This window comes from Achroia grisella, unplaced genomic scaffold (genome assembly GCF_030625045.1).
Source record: "Achroia grisella isolate CSIRO2021 unplaced genomic scaffold, CSIRO_AGI_Agris_v1 utg1954, whole genome shotgun sequence".
NCBI classification, from domain to species: Eukaryota; Metazoa; Arthropoda; class Insecta; order Lepidoptera; family Pyralidae; genus Achroia; species Achroia grisella.
In genome coordinates, this window is record NW_026712699.1 from 161,878 (window position 1) to 188,213 (window position 26,336).

Consider the following 26,336-nt stretch of genomic DNA (forward strand, 5'->3'; position numbering starts at 1 on the left):
TATCTTTCTGTCTGCCATTAGGCTTATGGTTATAATCAGATTTATAGATATTTGTTTTTTTTGATATCGCGTCCATTGACGTGAATCCTTTTTTTTTTTTTTTAAGGAAGGAGTAAAATAATAAGGAAGTACTTATATTTTGGCCAGACATTCGCTCTCCAGACGGAATAAATTAGCACTTGTATCTAGAAGATTTAGGGCTAATTTATTGGCGTATTTATTTTTATTATATCTTTTAAAATTTATAATAATTCCTGATAGATAGAATTTGTTCGATTCCTATGGCACGCCGAACATTGAAAATTCAAAGTGAAATATCGAAATTAAAATGTATCCAATGTAATATATAAGACGCAGTATGTGTAGTTAGGAATTTAGATTTGAATTACATTTCTACTAAAACTGATAGTTACGCAAATAAGCTAATACAAACGTCTATATATTTTTAGTTAAGTAGTATTTTATTTACTAATGACGCCGGTAGCATATGACTGTGCAATTTCAATGGAATATTTGTAGGTATATGATAAAGACAGAGAAAGAACTTCTCATGTGGAGTACGGATACTGTTACCATTAATTTTCTTATCAAAATGGCATAAGTACATAAGCGACGACTAGCAAACAAAAGACCATTCTTTTGTTCGCTACTAGCCCTTTCTTAGCCTGCAGTAAAGGTATAATGGTTGGCTGGACTCCCGTAGAGGATGGTAAGATGGGTTTTTTTTTTATCTTAATACTTATTTTGCGGAAGTCCATTTCTTTACTACTTGAATATATTATTATTATTATTATTTTGTTTAATTCCGCTTCCATTATTGTGTATGAGATCACATATATAGGTTCTATTTTTTCTAAAAATCAAGTTTTTCAATTACGTGGAATACTAGAATAAACTTGTTTAAAAAACTGTCTAATGTGAAAAGTTAATTAGTCGCCTTGGGATAAGGCGTCTAATTAACTGTACTGGACAAATTTTCCTCCAGTTTAATTAGTTATTGTTGAGTCATTGTAGCAGGTTTTGTAAGGGTCGGGAACATGCAGCCATTAGTGATGGTAGGATGAGCATGTGGTCAGTTGTGAATAACCCGCGGTAGCTTCTAAGGGGTCCTCATGGTAGTTATTATCAAACAAGACCTGTGGTTAGTGCGTAGAGGTAAAATTACTTCTTTTAATAGATGAATAAAGAATGGTGCTCCCGCGTGTGCCGGGCACAAGTGAAGATATGATTCAAATGGAGTCAGGTTAGGTAGCCCATCTTGGCGAACCAGTCTGCACTTAGATGTAAAGGACACCACACGCCCCTTTTTTAAACTTGTAAAATTGGCAAAAAAATTTTTTATGTAAAAACTGTGTCTTTTTCCGTTTGCTCCCAAGTGTTGCACCTTGTAAGACACATTTATGGTAATACGATAGGGCACCGACAAAAAACATCCTCTCATCATACAATAAACACTTGCTGTAATGAAATATTATGAAGATTATGTTATTTAAATTGTTCTATTGGATCAGAAAAAGCAATATCATTGCCCTTGTCAATGTCGGCATAATTATAGTTAAGTCAAGAACAAACCGGAAGACCACGTCTGTGTGTTGTACGTACATTAGTCTGTTTTCTGTTTATTTTGACACTTAAATGCTACGTGTTAAATCTCAAATCACAATACAATTTGCGAATGATTTTTGCAATTACCAAGTGTTCACTACATGAAACCTTGTACATTGAAATATAAAACGTAGCAGCTTTTGTTTGTATATATATGTACATTGTACATATAAAAATATATAATAGTATTTCAGAAATAGCTGTAAGGATTTGGGTGTATAAGTGTACTTTAATAACATGTTGCTTTTAAATTTTAACAGTGCTTTTATTTTCCTGAAAAAAAAAAATGATTTCTAAGTTTTAGCTACTTAAATCTTATATTTATAGGACTTCCAGAATAGTTAGTGGTTTTGATGGATGAGTCAGTTAGTTGGCTCAAGTTTATTTCCACAATTAAACTAAAGAGTAGAAAAAAGTAAATTTGAATACTTTTCAAACAACACAATGTTATTGTTTAGAAAGCAACCAACTGCATTAAGTATTTTTCCACTTATTGAACTCGAAAGTGGGTTAAATGCTAAATTTAGCCGAACATCGGTTAGTGACTCGGTAATAGCAGTAAATCGCCGAAATTGATAGACTTGCCCGAGATTTATAGGCTATTTTATAGGATCGGTTGATCCGATCATCTGGTTCACAGCCATTGACCGCTCTGATTTTTAGGCTTTGAATATGGAACGCTAAAAAATGCAACTTCGTTTTCGAGGTTATTACAATTTATATATTTTTTTGACGTCTCATTGCCGTATCATTTATTTTATAGATGACTGCAAAAGACATGTCTAAAGCCATGAGATAACCCATTTGTTTATCCATCAATACATGTACAGCATCGGTAAATAACATCAAAAATTCAAACTGAAACTGAACTGAAAATATTTATTTCTTCACTTTTCGGTTTCTTCTGCAAGTTATAATTTTTTATCACGGTCCCTATAGTATTATGTAGTCCGGTTATATACTTCAGATAAGACAAACTAGGAATAAACTTTTGTTTTTCTTTTTTAATTTCAAAAACTGATTAAACGTTCTTCTAATATTTGATAAATAATATCAAATGTCGTCCTTGCGTAACTGTAACATTTAGATTCTAGACAAGTAAATGACTCTAGATAATTAACATAGCGCCATCTATTCCCACGGTAGGCTGAGCTTGAGCTAAGGGTACTAGACAACTGATAGAAATACTTAGATATTTTTTTTGTAAATACATACATAATATACATAGAAAACACCCAGACTGATACAAACAGTCATACTCATGAATACAAATATTTGAACCCGCGACCATCGGAAGTAAAGCGGTGTTCTAAACAACCAACGAGACAGTCAAATGAATATTAGATATCATTAAAATATTAATTAATGAAGTTGTAGAGTCTAACATAGTTGGCTAGTTACGTATGATTATAATAATTACATCGTATATTTGTAATGCAGTAAATAGAAGTAAATGTTAGCCTGGTCTCACACCTACCGGTTTTCTGTTTACTTATTTGTGGGATATTTATTAATATTCGTACGGTTTTTTTTTATCAAAATGACGCATAAAATGAATAAATTGCAAGAAACTTGCTTAAATTTTGATTTTAAATAATTATGTATTGCTTATTGTGAATTTTATTATTTTGTCTTATTTGTAAAATAGTGGTGTCGTCTGCGAGTAGTAGTTGTTGATGGAGAATTATAGATTGAGTAAATTAAATTAAATACACAATGCTATCTATTAATTGATTAATGATTTTATTAATAAAATTGTTTATAGAATGGGTATGATATTAGCGAATAGTATATAATTGTAGTATATTTTATATATTAGAACTATGTAAAGAAAACATTCTAAATTTGATCTGTAGAAAACGAATAATGATTCTGTTTCTGTATTTTAGTAACAGAATGTAGTTCGAGAATGATCTGACGTTTTACTCACAGTATCCAGTATGTGTGTGGCCGGACTAAGTAAAGAAATTAAATAGATTCGACTCAGCGATACAAGTTTGGGTGAAAGTTATTGTTGATGACACTTTCAATTTTGTTTGTATGGTTATATAACGACACGTGTCATAACATAATACACCATTATACCGAGTTACGTAAACAATTAGTTACCTATTCGTGGTGCCTATCGAAATTTCACCATGGTTGTGAATAAATTCGACGGCCTCGGTGGTCTAGCGGTTTAGCACACCGCTCTACTTTCGATGGCCGCGGGTTCGATTCCTCGCGCGTTACATTAATGAGTATGATTGTTTTTATGGGTCTGGGTATGTTTTTTCTGTAAATACATACATATAATGTTTACGTTATGTATATGTTTACAAAAAATATATACACAACATAATGTCGATTAAGTACATTATTTATAAGAGAATATTCTTTTTGACATTTGATTTACTTCATCTCTGAATAGCAGCCTAGCTAATAATTTATTATGACATTAAAAAAAATTGAAGTATACGTATTTCTCGTTCTATACATTTTGTATGTAACGGATTCTTAGGCCATATTTTGGTAGCGTCTTAAATGATTTCGTTTTCAGATGATACAAATTATGCAAATTCAGGTAGTTATATATAGATATATTTATATATTTTTTATAGTAATATTATGCTTTAGTATAGTAGTCATCATTCATCATCAATACTCATTCATTGTAGCAATATTAATTTGAATGAGTAAGAAACCGCATGAATTTGTCATTAATATTATAGCTATTTAAATGCTTATATGACGAATTTGTACTTAGAACGTTTGTTTTAGTGTAATTCCTATTAATAAAATACATTTATTTTGTTTAAAATATATTGACACAGATTAATTATTGACTACTCCTATGGTTTTCCTGTTATCCAATTACAACTGGTTTGTTCCATTTTGGTATAAGCTTCTAATAAACTGGTGATTGCCTAGTGGTCTGTATAACGTGGTTCTTTTAATTTTAGGTTTGAATGTTATTAAGGTTTTATCGTCAAAAATTATCTGTGTTTTAACAAATAAAACTTATCCACGCTTCTCCATACATATATAAAATTTTACAATAGAGAATATTTTCATAATCTTCCTTCCGCGTATTCATTCGCAGTGAGGTAAAAAGTTCTGTTTGTAAGAAAAAAGAAGGAAAATAAATTTATTGACAACTAATTATACATTATAATAGTATACAATTTATTATATATGTGTATATTATTTGGTGGCAACACTCAGCGCAGGCTACATACTGTTACAGTCCTTATATTAATATGATTAATCCTGTACAATCATACTAACTTTATTGATCACCAAGATATACCTAAACTCCCGGTATTGTGGATCACATTATTAACATTTTAGTTTATCTATAACAAATATTTCTATGTAGATCTCAGTCCTACAGGTCTATAGTCCAAACTCCTCAATAAAATTTAAAAATAAATACAAATATATACCTTTTTGTTCTCTACATATAGTGTATAAATTAAAAGTGTATGGCGATTAAAATTGAACGCTGAAGATTGTTTTAAATCATTACTGTTTGTACACTGCACGTCAGCGTCGATCGGCGCTTGCCCGCCGCCCACACTCGCAGGGTTGCCAGTTACACAGTTTTTATTTTTTTATTGCAACCCGAGGGAAAATCAGACTTATTAATATTAAGAGAAGGCTTATTATTGTTATATTATATTTTTAAGCAGCTGTATTGTATTTTTGTATGCTAGATTTTGGTATATATATAGTTTAGATCAGTGAGGGTTGTAACTGAAGATTCAGCTTCATAGAGATGTCATTTTTTAAAGCGTTTTGAAATAGTATACGGATTGTAGTGTGTGTTTGTCACCAGGCCAATTACACAATATTATTTTTAAAGGCTCTCACACAATGGCTAGTTCCTTTAGGGTGGAAATGAATCCAACACTAGATGGGTAGCCTTCGAATTCAGAGGTACTCCATCCGGCATAAGCGGGTTTTATTAGTAGTTTTATCTCGTAGTCGACTCTTGGAGTAACTTGGAGATGGACAGAGATACTGGCATTGTGTTCTTACTCCATCATCAATCAAGGTATTGGATCATTATGTCAATTTCACATGGTGAAAATGGTAGTAAATCTTGTACTTTTCGTAGATTTTTATTTGTATTAGTTTTTCTTCCACTACCAGCCCTGTCGTCCAAACAAACAGTTTGAGAATGAACATCTCGAGTTTTGATAGCAGTCTCTGAAAACCATCAAACTGATAGTGGTCTTGATTGAATAAATACAAACCAAATTAACAAGTACCATACATTCTTAATTTTTTTCTGCTCTTAGGAAATATTTTACGGATGGTCAATATAATAGTTTAATCCTTCAATCCTTGCAATTCCCTAGTGTTGCGAACGATCACTGACCATCAGGTCAGGTGAACCGCAAGCTCGTTTGTTACTATGCTATAAAAAAAACTTCATGCGTTGCTTCTTCTATACTTAGACTAGGGCGTCTTGGCTCCGTGGCAAGTCTTTCTAGGAATACTACATTACATTAGCATAAAAGTATATATTCTCTTCAACACCTAGTTACAACAAACGGATACTTATGTTAAGATCATTAATAACTGTTCGTTCCGTTACACGCAACTTTGCAATTTATTCTTTGTACTATAAACAATTCTATTCTACATGCAAATTACCTCAACACAGGTGAATGTAACGGAATATTTTTATGGAGAAACTTTCGTACGGTACTGAGAAACTAGGTATATCATGATTTTTAATGTTTGAATTAATAATCTATATTAATGTAAATCAGAACTGATTGTTAGTTCGAACGTGCTAAAATTAAAAACAACTGATCGGATTTTGAAAAAACTTTATCCATTTGATAGCCCAAATTTTGAAGGAGATAATAGGATATGAAACATCACGCTACGCCACTTGGGAGCATAGCAAAAACGAAAAATTCTAATGAACACTTTCGCTTAACTTAATACCGAGAGCAAAGTAGAAAAAGAAAGTAAGAGTATGAATTAAATGTAATAAAATTTCCATATGTTCTAATCAGATAAATGATTTCACAACGAATCCGATCGTTGGCGAGATTGATCGATTAGACTGATACGAATTTCAGTATTTTAGACTTATGCCTAAGATATATAGGGTCCAAAATTATTTGATTCACTGCACCATATTATGTGTCAAATTTCGATTGCTTTTATCGATTGTTAAAGGTATATCTTTCATCATCGTTAGGTCTTGCAATTTATCAAGATATTAGACATTCAATTAGAGTTACTTAACTCTGTATAATTACATTCATATCTTGATTGTTATGGTTTTGTGCAATATGGTTATTCGTATTTTTTTTTAATGTAATTGAAATGGCCGACGGCCCACCTGATAGTAAGTGGTAACTGTCGCCTATATACTTGAATAACATTATGGAATTCACGTTAAGTCTAAGAGCACTTATTATATATACGCCTTCTCATGCATGTTTATAAATATACATATATATACCAACCTTTACTATTCACTCCTTTGTACTTGGTATTGTTCCGCAAATTAGGCGTTATTTATATTTTTGAGTATTCTAGCTATTGTTTTCACAAAGTCAAATGGGCGGAAATATGATGGCGAAAATATTTTATGATATTTATAGCTTAGGAGAGTTTCTTAACTTTTACCAGAGCGTCAATCACATTAAGCGTCATAAATTATTTAACTCCCTCTTGTATTTGCGCAACAGCGAAATGTGAATGAATATGAATGAAATGTAACTTAGTCCATAGTGGTGCATTGAATTATCCATAATGGTTACGGTTTGTTGGTAGTATACTCCATATATATATATATTATATTAGTATCCCCCATAGTAATTAAAATTCAAAAATCATTTTTTCATGTAGGACATATTAGCTTATGAACGTCAAGTTTTTTATATTTTAATTTTAATTTTTGTACAGTTCGGTATATAGATCCAATTGAGAAGAACTGGCAAGAAACTCAATTGAATTACATTTTTTTTTTAAAAGCCAGTTAATTTACAATGTATATTTATATAGGTGTCTATGTCTAACATTAAATGAAAATCAAGTGCATGAACAACTATTGTCATGCATGCTCGTCATTCAAGTAATCGTTTAGTGAGTAATAGGCTCTGCTCAGTAAATATGATTTAACAGATGTTTTGAACATAATGTCGTATACATGACTCTACCCTATTCAATACAATAGAAATTGGCTCTTAACACATACATAATATAAAATAATAAAAATAAACAACAAGTTACGCGTTACGTCACTGTGTTAATGTGGACGACAACTCAGCATAATGCTAGAAACACGGTTTCCAGCGCTGTTTTTCAATTTTCTAGTAATGGGGTCATAATAACAATTCATTCCCACAATAGCATTAGTATTTATTTCTTCAATTTTATACTGACTTTGACGCAAAATCCTTCGTTATTTCTAATTCCCATCAAATCGAGGTTGATTTGCGTTGCTAAAAATATTACCTGAATAAATCGTTTACATTTCGCCAGTTTAACATTACATCGGTGTTAAACTATTTGTTACGGCTAAAATAAATAATCTATCTCAAAGCCAAGGTATAACAAATATATTATTTAAATATTGAATGTGTAAATTTCAATATTTATTGTAAGTTAGGTATACTCAAAAAATCAACGTTCTCAAATGATGTTATTTTTTGTGTGCATGTTACGCAATATTTTTCGCTAAATTGCAAATGAGTATGTTAATAAACATAAAATTAAATGAAATATTTTAATTCAGGAAAGGTTACGGTAGTTACATTTGGTTTTAAAATAAAATATATACAAAACAATAAAGAACTGGCAAACAATAGAAAATCTAGGAGGATTTTCTATTTATATTTCTATGTGAATAAAATAATAACTACAAATGTTTTGCTGAGCACTCAATTAGGTACAAATAGATAATAACATAGATTTTAGTTCGTAATATTATAGAATGACGTCACATCCATTATGAATTTTAAGTTAAGCTGTATCACATATTTTTTTAGCATCATCATAGACGTATGTAAAGTATGATAAACCATGTACTGGTATTTGTGAATTGTTATTAGACATAATTCATTATTATTTATAAAATTTTATAAAAATAAATCTTTTTGTGAAGGAGAAATTTATTTTTGGTAGGGCGCATATTTTATCCTTCCGGCGTAAAAGTACAGGTTGGTCATCCTGACGGTAAATTGTTAACATTACTGCCTGCTATTACTAACAATCCCCTCTCCTACTGTATGTAAATATCTGTTGATCTACAGGAAGATATACTAACAGACTTGTTTAATAATTCTGAGTAATGTAATATAGTAGTAAGATTTGTAATTATAATATTACTAGCTACTCGCTCCGGCTTTGCATGGGTGTACATGTATTATGACATGTAAACCTTGCTCTTGAATCACCCTTGAAAAAAACCGCATCAAAATCCGTTGCGTAGTTTCAAAGATTTAAGCATATACAGGGACGGACAGACTAATAGTAATGATGATTTATTACACTTGTAAAGGTCGTATGGTGGTTTATCTTTAAACGAAATATCTTCAAACCTAGCATAGTGAAATTGACGATCATTAAGGATTAATCTAGATGATATAATAATTTTGCGAACTTACCGTAACTAAAACATCCAGCAAACTTGTAAGTACCTACAGTTACTGAAAATGAGTTCTTCAATCTATTCTTTTTAATTTTCTTCTGACATATTATAGTTGGTGTCTGATTTGATTGTATTTTTGTGTATTTTATTATTTTTGCCGTAACTTGACTTGACTTTGACGACAGTAAAATAGGAAGCTTATGCCTATTTTTTCACAATAGTGCCATTTCACTACCATTTTAGAAGTTTATTTCTATAGTATAATTATAAGTGTGTGTTTTCTATTAAAGTCTGTTGCTAATGGGAATTGTTAGAACTATTATATAATCTAGTTACAGATTATAAATAATTATTTACTTTATTCGACATTATAAGTTTGACAGTTGTATTCTTATAACTTCATTATTATCTGAGGTCAATCAGTTCAACAAATATAGTTATATATCAACGTGTAGTTGATTCCGCGTTGACTCCAAATGAACTTTATGTTCCAAGACGGAAATCAATGGCAAAAACAAGTTTTGTTTTGTAACTCCTCTGAACCGAGTTCATGACCTTCACTTTCGGATGGTTGTGGAGAAAAAAAATTGGCTTGCCGTCATTATAAACTTTCACATTCGTGATGTTAGTTGTGCAACAAGTAATGGTATCATAATACCACAGATATAAATAGATTTAACTACTGTACTATAGCGTACTTTGCGTTTCAATTATTGACCCTAAATTAGAAACAGGTAAATGTATGGATAATATAGTCATTACATTATTTTTCTGAAGATACTAGTATAAAAATAATAACAGTATTATCAGTATCTGGTTTGTGATTTGCATAATGTTTATTCATTTTCCGTTTGTAATTCGTGAATAATGATTTTATTAAGGTTTATGTTGTGTAGCACTAAATAATATAATACGAGTAAAATATATATGTATACATACATATTATACATATACGAAATACGAATTTTATTAAATTAGTGGTCGATATTAAAAAATATGTAAATAGATATATACTACAATATTTGTGTATATAGAAAGAGAGTGTGTATATAGAGAGAGAGTTGAATAGTACATTCAATTTGTCTAGGGAACGACTAACCATTCGGTTTAGTAATGATAGTTTATCTAATATATTTTTTGTATAAGTAAATTATGCCACGAAAGACAGATTTTTCTAGACAAATTTGATGGTACAAAGAAAAAGGTGCTCGAAGCTCGTCCAGCCACTTTATTTAATTGGCTTAGAAACTGCGGAGTTTTTTATTTCATCTGTTTTAAATTTGTGGAAAGGTAGCACTTATTTCGAACGGGGCTTGAGGGGCTGGGGAGGAGGAAGGGGGGTTGTGTAATATAAATTTAGTCCTTAAATCTATTTGCATAAATTCCTGATGAATTCACCACGTCATGTCCTGAATTCATCCGTTGCATTCCTTTCAACCGCCGGGTATAACATTAGCGCAGTCGGTATGATCACTTCAAAATCATCTTAAAGGATTTTTATTCATTTAAATTAAACTTTTTACAACCACGATTCGAGTACTACAGTGTTCTGTTTTTTTTCCTAATATCGCAAAAACATTTTTATTAGGTATTTGCAGTTTTTATCAATAATTGGAAAAATAAAATTATTTGTCTAAAATGTTAGCGCATTTATAAATGGACAGAAAGAATCTTATTAATTAAAAAAATAAAATAATCTTCAAATTCAAATTATTAACCCTATTTTCCAGTTCAACATATTCTTTAATGAAGACAAATGCTCATACAGTACCTTGCGTCTTTATGAAGGGTAGAGGGTACCTTTCAGGTAAAGAATACCACTGCCGGTCGCCTAGCTATTTGAGTTCTGACGAAAGACAACTAGTGCATTTTCTTTTAAATCTGTTTCCCCGCTTTATTAATATAAAAACTATGAATCGGAATAATAAAATTAAAGATTCTCTTGAAACGATACAAACTTATTCCACGATCTCCAACGTCCACTTCCTATCTCGACATTTCACTGTTGTGATAACCCTGATTAATCTTATGCTTTACTTATGTACATGACGTATATACGATAACTCTGTTTATAGTTTCCTCGTGATGTTCTAGAAATGTAAGGAAATAGGTATAACTGAATCGGAGGTGGTGATTATACTGGATGGGTAATGATAAACTGAGATGTTTCTTAGCGTAATATCTCTGAGATATAAACAAACACAAAACAAGAAACAGAGAGGTTTTTAGATGAATGAAATTGTAGAATAGCGTTATAAGTAGAAAAATACAATTATGTTTTTACAACAGTTTTTTCTTCTTATAGATGATAATGGAATTGTGTACCCGCCTATGGAGAATGATAAAATGAGCACGAGGTCAGGTCAGTTAGCCCATCGTGGTAAATTGACCAATAATTCATCATGATGGTCTCCAGGGGGCACCACGTGCAGGAGAACCTGAACGTATGGTACATTCAGGTTCTCCTGCACTTGTGGACTAATAACCACATTGCTAGCAATGGGGTCATTAGTCCACAACCCCCTTTCCCCCTTCACAACTGTTATCATATATGGGGTAGTAAGCTGTTTTTTAATGACTGACTACGGACTGAATTTACTGTCAGAAAGCTAATTATGGCGAATTCGCTAGGAATTAATGGCTAAGGCTACTATGGTGGACCACATGAAGGTCGACATGACACAGAACATTTTCAGTAATGTGGCTATTTATCCCAATTACTTTCCCCTCTTTATAACTAGGGTTAGAACTTTTCTTAGTACTTTGATGGTGTCAGCACATGCGATTCTATAAGAATAGATTTCCGATACACTCAGACTCATTGCAATTTAATGTAATACACTCGTGCATATCTAAATGTGGCATAGCATACGCGAGTTACGTGATTCTAATAGAAACAATCACAAGAGGTTACATAGTGGAAATATACCTGATTGTTCCGTACACTGACGAGATCTGTAAATAGTGATTAAAGTAATTACTGACGCATACCATAACAATGTCCAGCTTTTCAATCTGACGGCATAGTAACGAGCGAAACTTATTTAGTGGCTATCTGTGACCATATTTGTGCTTATCTGTTATTAAACCATCGCAATTTTACCATTGACCCTTTGAACTAATGCTGGAATTAATTGACTCATGTAATCCCCACGTCTTTAAAATGCAATTCACCTCAATTGACCGATGTTGATTTGTACAAAGTCATCTCAGTGAGTACATCTGTCTCATTTATTGGTACCGCTAGGCAGCTTGATTTATGCCAATTTGAAGAGTGAGATAAGGTAGTCAAATTACAGGATACAGTACATTAAACTTCAGGAATGGTAGCTAATGCTTACACCTCGAGCGCCTCGTGATGCAGTTCATATCTGTCACTTTCCACTAGGTAAAAATGCTATAAATGTATGAAACAATCAGACATGAACACGATAAAGTATAAAAATATTTGCAAATACACTGGACTGGACATTTTATTTAATATTGTATATAACTATATAAGCACTGTATTCTGCAAATAAATTATTTTATTTGATAATATAGTCGTAACTGTTATCTTCTTTTGTTATAGGCGAGTCGGAGTCAACAGAAGTGTAGCGTCGCCCACCATGTTCCGACCGGAGTCGCCACTCGCTGACCATCGCAGCTTGTTGCCTCGTCGGCTCCTTCCGGTTAAAGCACAAATAGCACCAGCGGACAAAAGAAAGAATAGACGCTCCCTCGAGCTAAATCCTCCAAATGACCACGTTACATACGACTACCCGAAACTTCTCATATCAAAGACAACAGACTCCCTCAATACAGAATGTCCTCGCAAGCTAATTCACAAGCAGGACTCCGCTGATAGCTTAAAACGAGCACTTTTATCCAAAGATGACAACAAAAATAAAGAGGCAGACAAAAAAGGCCACATCACTAAAAATGATTCGAGTGAGAGTCTTAAAAAGGCGTTATTGTGTAGACAAGAGTCTAATGAAAGCGCGAAGAGAAGAGATTCTGATCCTAAAAAGGCCTCTAATCAAGATGTAAAAAGAGTTGGTTCGGAGGTGAAGAGAGGTAGCGATAAGAAAGGATTATTGGAGACTGATGCAGATGAACCTTGTAAAAGGATATATGAGAGGCGAACGGGTTGCACTCGACCCACATTACCTCCTGTTGCGGAAAAAGGGGTGGTATCTCCTAATTCTCCTAATGGTAGCCCGAGTACGCCTAGTGTAGCTGCCGTGGCTGAGGGTCTGGTGAGATGGGGCAGTGGTCTATTATCGCCTAAAGAGGAGCCGAGACTCAGAGCAGCCAGAAGTTGGTACGGCTATGGGACGCTACCAACAGACAGTGACAAGGTAAGTCTTGCTTTATTATGATTTTCCTTATATTATCTATGAGCCTAAAGGTTATTCTTAAACTAATTCATATATGTTAATTACATTAACGATCAGAAGAATATTTTGTTCCGCAATATATAACTATGTCCAATCGTGACCGAAAGCTATGAGTTTAAATATAGCATAAGGCATAGTAAAGTGACAGTGCGTACCCGGAATGACGGTAACTGGTTAAATTTGATCGTGATTAAGTGATTTTAAATTTATTGAATAAATTACATATTACTGGATCAAACTTCACTCGTTTAGACATTCCATTTGATTGGTGCTCTCAGACTAAAGTCGTATCCTATAGTACTTCCACGGGTTTAGTGCCATCTACAATCGCCTCCTATCGTTCGGTAAGCTGTAAAGGCCAGTTGCGGCCAAAAGTATTACAATAGTTCGAAAAAAAAAACGTTTTGACATCTTATATTGTAAACTTATCAAATTATTTATTATATAATAAATAATTCTAATATTAACTGAAGTGAAAGTTTGTGAAAGTCTTACATGGATGTTTACAGACAGGTCATATCCTAGGAACATTTAGCACAACACAAAATGATGTTTGATTTTAATTACCGCAGCAAAAGTAGCGGGATATGGCTAGTATCACTTAAAAGTACAATTTCACCCATATGAACGTTTACACTGCATATGTAAAAGATATTGTAAACAAACAAACGGTCGGCATACTTGAACATATATATGTGAATCACTGTTTTACTGTACAAAGTAAAAGGTGATCCTGTTATTTTTTCCGTTGCCAATTAGTAATTTTGAACGGTACATGTCTATAAACTAGTTTTATGAAGATATTTTCATGTATATCCGATTGACTTGCATACCGGTGCAGTGGTTTGCCACGCTCTCTCAACTTCCAGCGGTAAACGGTTGCTATCCTCGATTATTTTTTTAAAAATGTACTAATTCTTCTTATGGATTACATCTTTCTCACTCCCTAAGAAATCTCGCGTGAATATAGATGTTAATTTCTTTATTTATCGGTTAGTTTTAATTTCAAAATCCACATTATTTTTTAAATTTACTCCCGGGACACAAGTCCCTGGAACTGCTCGGAGTTTCCCTCTCTTCCACACTATGGACCCGCCATCCGCACGGTAGATTCATGGAGTGCTAAGAAATTCATCTCTTCTTTCGTTAATATTACATTTTTTGTTAGGTGATTATGAATTATATGATACATATATATATATTATATATATACCTGTACGTAATTAGAATTCAATGTTTTTACAGTAAGTTACCTGGACATACCTTTCAATTATTTCCAAATTATGTACCAGGAAAAATTCTTCTGAAGTTATACCGTGTCTCTGTAAACGATTACTAGGAGACGATCCTGGATGGCTTTACTTATTAGTTCAGAATACTACACTTATCATATATTAATATTACAAAAAAAGACTAAAATATAATCAATGGTAACATACCGGTTTAGTTTCTAGCTCGTTCAAGTGAAGCAGCAAGTAAGGAATAAAGAGTTAAAAATAATACCATATATGAATATAAACGAAAAATAGAATTCATATACAATATATTACAATATGATTGTATGACCGATATGTAGAGTTACACAGTTAGAGTTGGTACACACATTTGAATTTCAATACATGTTTTCAGCCTCTGAAGCCAACTGTACAAATAATCAGATAACAATAAATTGCGAAATTATTCGACATATGTTTTTGATGTTTCATGTCCCAAAATATAACTTTTAGGACAGATGTTTCATATTATTTGGGTTTTATCAAATGATTTCAGTACCTTTTCAATTTCACTACTTTTTTCTCTACAAATGAAATGTAATATTTAATAACACAGCGCCATCTAGACCCAAGTTAAGCTAGATAAAGCTTGTATTGTGGGTACTAGATAACTGATACAATTTTTTTTCGCAAATACATATTATACATAGAAAACACCCAGACCGATACAAACAATCATACACATGAATACAAATGTTTGTGCCGGGCGAGGAATAGAACCCGCGACAATCGGAAGTAAGGCGGTGTGCTTAAATACCTGAACACAGAGGCCGTCCATTATGATGTACTTTCCATATAACCTAAATCTACTATCTATATAAAAATAAATCTATACATGTTATCAGAACTGATCACTGTCTGTCCATAAAATTATTAATAATATAAAAAAATCTATTCTATTAATTATATTACATTACTAACTTTTTCCCGCGGCTTCGCTCGCGTTAATTTTTCCCCTTAGGGGTGGAATTTATCAAAAATCCTTTCTTAGGGGATGCCTACGTCATAGTAGCTTTATGCATGCAAAGTCTCAGCCCGTTCGCTTTAAAATTGACAAAGTTTCATATAAACTTTCATCCCCTATTTTATCCCTTTGGGAGTAGAATTAATCAAAATCCTTTCTTAGCGGATGCTTACGTCATAACATCTACCTGCATGCCAAATTTCAGCCCGATCCGTCCAGTGGTTTGAGCTTTTTTTTTGTGGATGATAATGGAATGGTACACCTGCCTACGCTAACGGTTTACGCTGGCGGGGCACCAGTGGAGGATGATAAAATGAGCATGAGGTCAGGTCAGTTAGCCCATCGTGACAAATTCACCAGGAATTGAACACGATGGTTTCCAGGGGGAACCGCGTGGAGGTCGACCTGACAATTACTAACAATCCCCTTCCCCCCTAAAGTGGTTTGGTCGTTGTTAGATCACTACGTCAGTCACCTTTGAATTATATGTATCGTATACAGATATTACTTACCCTTTTAATTTAAAAAAATGAAGTAAATCTGACCATAGACAATCTTACTACACATACATACAAGTTACTGTTCTATTCTCAACTACCCTACTGTAAATTTCTCCCAATCTTTGTTTTGCAGTCGTGTATAAAATATCAGTTGAGTTTCTAGCCAGTTCTTCTCAATTGAATCTGTATACTGGACGGTTGGGAAAAGTATGAATAGATAAAACTTGATGCACATAAACGGCTAAACTGTCCTACATGAATATATGATTTGATTTATTATGTATTACATTATTAAGTCCGCAATTATAGATCTTTTATATCTTTATTGTAAACACAGTAATCAATTTTTTACTTATAATGAGTGGATGTACGAGTAATTATAATATGAGTACATATTCGTTTTTCACGGCATTGTTGACCTCAAAACTAATATTAGAAGGGCAAATTGTAATATTTTTATTATATGTACATAATGTACAATAACTATTAGTCTCTGATGGCCTTTGTGGTTAATATCATGCATGATTCGACAAAGCATGAAATTCTGATAAAATTTAGTACAGCTTTCAGTTTCACGCCCATAATGTAACTTTATAATATTTTTAGTGGATGATAATGGAAGATAAATGTTCACGCGCCTGCACTAACGCAGGTGAGGTACTAGTAGAGAAAATCCACCAGGAATTGATCTGATTTGGTGCAATTGATCCAGAACTCCGACTGTTTACAGGGGAATCGTGTGTAGCTTTACCCGATATGGTAATTGCTTGCAATGACGCTATTAATTCCCAATAACTAACGGTTGTTTCTATTATTTATAATATTACCAAGGATAGATGACTCTGTGTAACAGTCCCAACCTATGAGTAATACCGATAGAGTATTATCTAAAAGCGAGTTTGTAACCGCGCTAATATAAACAAAATTCGCGACTACTCGTACCACGAAACAAAAACGTGCAACGGTTACGAGCCACGGTTCGTTGGCGTTCCATTCAGTCCATCTCCACGGAATGAGGAACAAACATGCGGAATACGGACACGGAATTCCATTTACAAAGTGGATCCCAACGTTTTTACAGTAAACTAGGAAACTTACGCACGCGTGACGTGACGTGACAGTGACATTAAACGAACGGTGCGCGGTCGGCGCAGACGCTCGAACGAGTCGCACATCGCGCTTGAACCCCTTTCGATCGTCAGTAACAAGTCCTTTCTGTTCTAAATATTTTTTGTGTGGTTACTCTGTGATTCTATACAATTTTTTGTGATTACTCTGTGATTCTATACAATTTTTGTGATTACTCTGTGATTCTATACAATTTTTTATGATTACTCTGTGAACAAGTGAAGATTACACTGTGCGTTTCGTATCGCCTGTACCAAGTTATCAGTTTACTGTCATATGACCTAGGATTATTTTCCTTATCAGTAATTGATTGGTAATTAAGTTATCACAATGCCGAACGAGGTTCGTCGTGCAAGGGTAAGGTTACTTAACCGTTTTCTAAGTACAGTTAGCCTTAAAAGTGCGTGACGTCATATTTGGACGCGAGAACATACGGTTTTATGTCATAACATGTAATTATGTAATTAAATGTAGTGGTCGCGGGTAGGTCCACGAATCTACCGAGTTCATGAATGGTCAATGACTTACAGTTGACATTCCAAAATGCACATAATTTAAGATTTGCTACATAAACTACATATAGAGCAGAATTGGTTTTGGTTGGTGAATTATAGCCTATATGTTAATCTGATGTATAACCTAATTACTGCTAAAAAGATGAGCTATATTACTGTAAACAATACTGTGTGTAAAGTTTCATCAAAATCCATTCAGTAGGTTCCGAGTGAAAGTGTAACAAACATCCATACTTACAAACTTTGGCATTTATTTAATATTAGTAAGATTTGCTTCACGTATTTAATATATAGAGGATCTAGGTTATTGGATTAAGAATTAGAGGCTCCGTATACAGTCGGAGCTGAAGCGGGCACATCTGGCACCAACAATGCCAACCTACTGTAATCTTACGTGATCCATTGTATTAACTTTCTCCTATCTACCGTACATGTAATGCTGACTGGCGCTACATGATAAATTGATTGTTTGAATTGAATGTTGCACAAAATGGTTTACGACTGCAACTGCGTTTGTGTAATCGGGACGTATCACATAGTATAAAACAAAGTCGCTGTCGCTGTCGGTCCGTTCCTATGTATGCTTAAATCTTTAAAACTACGGAAGGTTTATGTATATATATAATACATGTACACCCGTGCGAAGCCGGGGCGAGTAGCTAGTCTAATATATGAAATTCTCGTGTCAGAGGTTTCGTGTTTATATTCCTCTGAAACAGCTCGACCGATTAGATGAAATTTTGCATGTATATCCAGTAGGTCTGACAATAGGTTTATAGTTTATAGGCTCACACCAAAAATTTTTTTTTTCATATTTTCGACATTATTATTATTATTATTAATTTTCCAAAGTTTATAATTTTTGAGTCAGTTTATTACAAAGTAAAATTAATATTGCAAAATAATAACATGAATTTGAACTAAAAACCAGTTTTTTATGATTTGATTTGAAATGAATGATTATACTTAGAAGGATCTGCTTAGTAAACTTTGAATAAAAAATCGGTTGATTGGGTTAACCGATTTTTTACCGACTTTAAAATCGATAGGTTTTCTTTGATGATTCATACGTGTGAGTCACAATTGGTCTGCCGGACTCTATCATCGTGATAGATAAGTTATCTTATCATTACATTGTTTATATAAAACGGCCTTGTGTTGTAATAATATAATTAGATGTTATTTCAAAGAAAATATAACTATTTCTAATCTATTTACTGATGAAATTTATATGCTTCCTGAGCAGATTTCGTATGTCTGGCTGTTTTTTTTTATGGATAAAAATGGAATGGTGCACCCGCATGCGCTAACGGTTTACGCTGGTGGGGCACCAGTGGAGGATGATAAGATGAGCATGAGGTCAGGTCAGTTAGCTCATCTTGACAAATTCACCAGGAATTTATTACGATGGTTTTCAGGGGGAACCGCATGGAGGTCAAACATGGTACATTGCTAGCAGTAAGATCATCAGTTCACATTACTAACAATCCCATTTCTCCCTATATCTGGCTGTAATTTTAAGCATATTATGTACTAGCTTACACACCTCTTTGTGTATCTTCCTAATATTATAAACGTGAAAGTTTGTATGTATAGATAGATGAATGTTTGTTAATCTTTCACTCAAAAACTACTGAACAGATTTCGAAGAAACTTTACAATAATGTAGCTTATACATCAGAATATGACAGGCTATGGTTTAAAAAGATATTATGTAAATTGTGCGAAATATATATATATAATATATAATGATTAATGTTATGTAAGTATTCGCAGACGAAGTTGCGAGGGTCAGCTAGTTTTAACATAATGTATATTTATTCATTAGTTTAATTCAGATATCCATCTGTATTATGTTAGTAAGCACCTTCTAAACTATGTTTGTAAATTACAATGTACATATATCCTTATAATTCTAGTTCATATATCTATGGCCACGTCGAGAAGCACTAACCTATGATTCTCTCTCTCTCCTCCTGGCTATATATCCCACATGGTGGTGGGGTCAGCTTTCCTTATTTTTGTCCGCCATTTAATCCTGTCCCGGATATCGTCTTCAGAAACCTCACACTCTATTATGTCCCTAGCAACAACATCTTCTCATCCCTTCCTTGGTCTGCCTCTGCCCCTTCGACAAGTATCAGAAAGCTGCAGTCCCAGGTTTCCGACGTAATCAGGCGGCTTTCTCTTCACGTGTCCATACCATCGCAGCCTACTTTCCTGCATTTTTCAGCAATGTCGCGAACAGCCAGACTTGTACGTACTCGTTACGGATTTTATCGAGCCTGGTTATACCGCACATCCACCTCAGCATCTTCATTTCAGCAACTTGGATGGCATGCACTAACCTATGATTATTTTTTAATACTATAAGTACAATGGCTTTAATTGTACTTTCAAACAGTGAAATAATTTTTCAAATCTATTCATTGATTCAGTATTTTCTATATATATATAGGTACAGGCTCTGTTTAGTTTGAAAATCTATAGCGCTGTGAGTTCAGGTCAAAAAAATATTCAATAACACACTAACTCAAAATGATTTACTGACATTACAACCTTTTGGCCTCTTGTTTACGTTATCACTGTTATTTTATTACTAATATAATATAAAGTTATTTTTATCACTACCCCTACCGCCCAAATCAGCTAGTTACAATTAAAACTTCCAAGCAACTCAACTTGTACATTTTTGGTATATTTTATCAAATTGCATGTTATTTTGCGGAAGCACATATCATTACTAAAGGATTTATATTATTTTGTTCAATTCCGCTATCATTAGCATGTGTGTGTGAGATCACAAATATACAGTGCGGAAACTTGACCATCGCAACTGGAAGCGCTACAACCTTCTCTGTTGGTGAACAAATTCCGACTTTTATTGAGCCTGCACGCATATTGCGACACGCCTCTGAACGAGGTATCATTAGGCATTAGATAGAGTTCGGAAGTAGCTTCGAATCTTGGTGTTGACTGTTCGGCGGCCAAACTGCGATTCTGTTATTTATTGAAATTGACTATCAGCTTCAATCAATCTGTGCTAAACAAATTCCGACTTTTATTGAGTCTGCATGCATATTGCGACACGTGTTTCGCCTCTGAACGAGGCATCATTAGGTATTAAATAGAGTTCGGAAGTAGCTTCGAAGTCTGGTGTTGACTGTTCAGCGGCCAAACTGCGATTCTGCTATTGATTGAAACTGACTATCAGCTTCAATCAGTACTGCTATATATTCTACTATGCTGTTTGCCATCTTTCCACACATGTTAATGTCACGGCGCTGATATTCTCTCCAAGGCAGAAAAGTTACGTCACAGATGACTGCGTTTAGTATTAAAAAATGTTTACTCAGATGTGTTTACAAATTTAAAACTATTTGAGATATAAATACAAAACAGAAATTTTACAAACACACCCACGCTATCCAATACACAGTTGGAAGGTCATGTTGTTTATTTCATTGTTTAGTTATTACAAATGGTCACGATTAAATTTCGACAGGACTTTTGTCTAGTACCGTGACCTAGTGTTTAATACTTAGATTTACGCTGGAAGGTCGCGTGATCTAATCTAAGACTTTATGCAGTTATATTCTGGCTGTCTCGCTATAAGAATCTTTTAAAAAGTATTATTTATTAAAAACACACACATCTTTCTGTGTTTCATTGTTCTAGGTTGACTGGACAGATCTTTTTTTATAGATAAGTCGTCCTTTGTTAACAATATTTATATTATCTATGTCAATACTGTATTTACTTTAAAAATACATAATTGAAATAGAGAATAAAGAATATATATCTATAAAACGATTGCGAAAAGACAAATGAAATCGATTAAGTCGTTATCAAATTCTGACATGACAATGGGAAATAGGAATTCAATTTTATAAGTACGTGCGTGAAATGTTATCATTACGCTTTAAATATATTATTAGACCGTTCACATACGGCCAATAGATAATACCAAGAACTATAGTTAAACTAAAAATCGAATAAATTATCTGTGGTATCTATTTTTAGAAGCGTGTCATGTCTTGCGATCGCGTGATTCTTTTTTATAATCGATATAAGTTGATTTTTTTTCTTATTAATTCTGCCAAAACATGTATGTCATTCATATTGTATTGAAAATATAATGAGGTATATTTATTACATAAACATTTTGAATAGTACCTACTTCTTATTAATATGCGTGCACCGCGTGTGAATTTTTGAACTTACGTAGTAATTACATCTGGTCTATGACTCTTCAGTGGATTTTGAAATTCGAACTACATCGCGTCGGCGCTTGTACAGCTAGATTTAAATTTCGAACCGATTATGAAATAGTCCGTATTGCTATTTCGTTCCTCTTTCCGAGTTTGGCATGTGTACAACAAAGATAGATAGTCTCTAAATTTGCATAGTAATTAAATATTGTATATGATTCTTCAGCGAGTTAATTTGAAATTTAAAACATATTAGAATAATAACTTTTGCACAGACTGGTTGCTGTCATTCGCGCCATAACTTCGTTTAAATTTCGAATTGATTCATATGTAGTCCCTATTGGTGTTCCTTCCTCTTTCTAGTTTGTTACGTGAATAACGATATAGATAACCTGTGCACTTTCGTATAAGGTATATCTTGTCTATAGCTCTTGTGACGTAGAATTTCATAGCTGTGTCAGTCGCTGATTCTCGCAGCATCGATAAAATAGTTACAACTTGTTAAAATAGTATTAGTTAACTTTCAAACTGGCTTTGAGTGAGTTCCTTTCAAGTTTCTCACATATTACTCAAGATTTTATATATTTTTATTTTTACCTACTCCTTTAGAGTCCCTAAGGGAGTAAGAAATTTAGTCTTAAAATATACTGAAATCTAGACCACCTGACACGATATTCAAATTAGGTGAAAATCAAGCAACATTTATAATTTTATACCACTTTTAAAAATACTACACGTGTAACGCTGTATCTACCTTGGAAATTATATTGTTTATCGTTACTGAGATAGAATGCCGCCACTTGGCTCTGGATCTTATAAAAGTATGCCAAATCCTACAGACTCTACATCTCCACTGACCGAGATTAATTGGGATAAAGGTCAATGAGTTCACAATAAATACAGATAAGTGTGTTTACTTTCAGAAAAAAACAGATCACGTACTAATAACATGAGGCCAACACGGGGCAAACTGATGTTTGCAAAAAAGAATCATCAATCTTCCGTGACATTGTACTTCACTAGTATTAAGCGCGTAAAAAATTGTAGTAAATAATTGTACATTAAATTTATGTCCCTAAAAACCAGTAAATTGCACTCACATTCTATAACAATATAATACTTGTGTGAACATATATTAATTAGTATATATCTCTCGTTTAGTATACGTAATTAAACGGGTCTTAACACGAAAAATTTAAGGTAATATTATTAATATATTAGTTGATTAAAATTACATCTTTAAAAGATAATAAATTAAATTTATACTAGAATAGTAAATTTTTGCTTCAAAACAAAAATAAAACACATTGGCTTGAAATAACAAGTTTGGTTACTTCCACATAGAAAAAAACAGTTTACCTACTGACAACTGGGGCCAACAAGGGGATAAACTGCACTCGCTGTATAATTATATTGTGGAATGAACTATCTGCCGAGATTTTTTCGCGAGATTACAGCATGGAGTTTTTCAAGAAGGGTATATTAAGGTTTCTTAAGGGTCGGCAACGCATACGTGACACCCCTGGTGTTACATAAACAAGGATGGGCTGTATGATTGTTTGCCACTGTGTTAGTATAAGAACAGCGGTTGGTGAGTGGTAACCGTAACGTAAAGATAGTAACCAGATCAATGATTTTATTATATATATGGAATAGACAATTTTATTCATAAACAATCAGCTGTCAGTTTTTTTTAAAATATCACTCTTGTCACTTTCTATATGAAGTTGACATGAGAAATTATGGACGATATCTTTAATGATCATTTCAATAATTATACTTGCCATTAAAAAAGTTAAACAACTTCTTTGTTCGTCTTCGTTAACGTTCTTGAAAAACTCTATTCTGTATGTAGTTCTTCGAGTCGTTAGTCTTTGCCTTTTAAAAAACAATTACAGGGCCTAAAGAGAACCAAAAGTGCACCTGTAAACGTCATGTTAGTCTTATTTAAGGCATATGTATAGTAATAAATGTCTATAAATGGATTAAATTGCCACATTTATAGCAAGTAGGCGAGTAATACAATCTACTATTACTAAATGCAAGTAAAAACTAACCTCGCCTTTGATAATAAAATACAGTAATATGATTCCCTAACGTGACACATTCAAGGTCTACGGCGGAAATAACACGAAATTGGATCACGTAAGCGGCAGGCAAACGAAATTTACTACAACAAAAAAAAGTTTGGTGGTACATAATATTTTTTACAACCCTCCATACATACAGATTGTTTTTGAAGGTATGCCTTTAATTGAGCGTAAATTGAAGATTTTACATGAAAATCGACTTTATCATTGACAAAATTTGGAGAGTCGAATATTGGAGTACAGTAAGACTCTGCTTATCGCGGAGATACGTTCCAATAAGTTCCAGCACTAAATGAAACATCGTTAAACGGGGCAGCGTTTTCCTCGGAATCATTACTATCAATATTTTTGTTTTCTTGCTCAGTTAATTCCCTGAGCTCATTATTAGACTAGCTGCTGTTTCTTGAACTATTTCCTCGACGTCTTTCCGTTATGTTCTGAATCTTCGGGTTGAAATAAAGGAGCGCTAGACCGAAACAGCGTTAGGCGGGGTCTTGCTATATATCCTTTCGATAAAAAAGGAAATAATATTAAAATATTATAAAATATCGTGTACTGTAATCATTAAAAATTTTTCAATATTATGCACAAAATGTATTTTAAAAACTAGTTGAGTTATACTTGAAATAGAGACATATTTATAATTTAGATCACAATTAAGTATTTTTATATACATAGTATAAAACAAAGTCACCGCCGCTGTTTGTTGGCTTATATCTTTCAATTATGCAACGGATTTTAATTCAGAAGTAGATAGAATGATTCAAGAAGGTTTATATGTATAATACATGCGTGTATAGTATAGACCTGCCGAGAAATTCAAAAATTTGTAATGCATCCGTACAAACCCGGGAAGAGTCGCTAGTAATTGATAAAGAAATTTCTGTCATTGTCAGTTTTAATTACTGAGGTTTCTAAGGACTGTATTTTTAATATATTTTAATTTTAATTACAAGAGAAACTACGGTCGCTGAAGGTAAAGACATATATTTCAAAAGTGACAAATAATAGAACAATAGAAAATGGATTTTAAATATATATAAAAAATAGAATAAAAGTCTAAGAAGGTGCGTCGTGCACAGTCAGTCATTTATGAGTTATTTCATATATTTTAGTCTACAATAGTCAAATACTACCCATTGCATTTGATTGTAATTATAGGATTATCTCATTTACACAAATCGAATCTACTAACCACGTTGCTCTATTTTATTCTATTCTATTGTTAATCCGATTTACACACACCATAATAGATTCATTTATAAAACCCACTAGCTGGAATAGATGTTTCGTAAGAAATTATCATAGTTTCATACTTATAAGAAGTTTATCTCCCTCCGATCCTGGTCCTATTCAAACGGTGATCGAAACAATGGCGGCCTCAATCGAGGTTCGAACTCCTGACGTTGTGCCGAGAAATTCGTATCCATCAGGCAGGCGTTGGCGTTTAGCTAAGTTCTTATGCAGGTTACGATTGCCATCTGCATTCGCTCTTAGTTTTACCCTTTAAAGACATTGCATTATAAAAGTAATAAGAATAAACAAATAAATTTATTAAACCACAACATATCTATTTCGGTATGAGGATAGAAGTGGGTTAGGGGTAGATATGGTGTGTTGTTCGAGATTGACACTAGGATTTTTAGCCTCCCACGGCGGGCGGATCTCCATGATTTTTCTCTAAGAGAAAAAAAAGGTAGTGTAGAACATAAAAATTCGAACAGGGATTACCTGGCAATATTGAATAAGGTTAAATATACACACACACCTTGATCTCTCTGAATAACAATAGATTAAAAAAATATATTTAATCTCTTAGGAATGTTGTAAATGAAGTTTTAAGCTCTTCTCGCCTTCTTCCCTCTTCTCTATGGGGGTGACGCAGCTGGTATCGAGTCATAACGCGAGTTTCAAGGCGTATGTGTCCCGAGTCCCCAACGTGCTGACTACCTTCACGAAAGAGGACTACTGGCCGAAAGGTGGTGGTGTATCAGAGCTACCATAGCAGATTGCCGTCATCAGTACCGTGACTACACAGACAATTTATATTTATATTTAACAACATCATTC

The 26,336-nt window shown here is 33.3% G+C and overlaps 1 protein-coding gene across 1 annotated transcript in view; it reads left to right on the forward strand.

The window, feature by feature from the left end:
- LOC131841844 (uncharacterized) overlaps nucleotides 1-26,336 on the forward strand; it is a gene marked incomplete at its 3' end in the record, with an annotated part of 87,735 nt that overhangs the window by 4,116 nt on the left and 57,283 nt on the right. Inside the window, exon 2 of the mRNA XM_059190195.1 lies at nucleotides 12,777-13,545. Within this exon, the coding sequence (XP_059046178.1) occupies nucleotides 12,814-13,545 (732 nt within the window). The remainder of the gene's footprint in view (nucleotides 1-12,776; nucleotides 13,546-26,336) is intronic.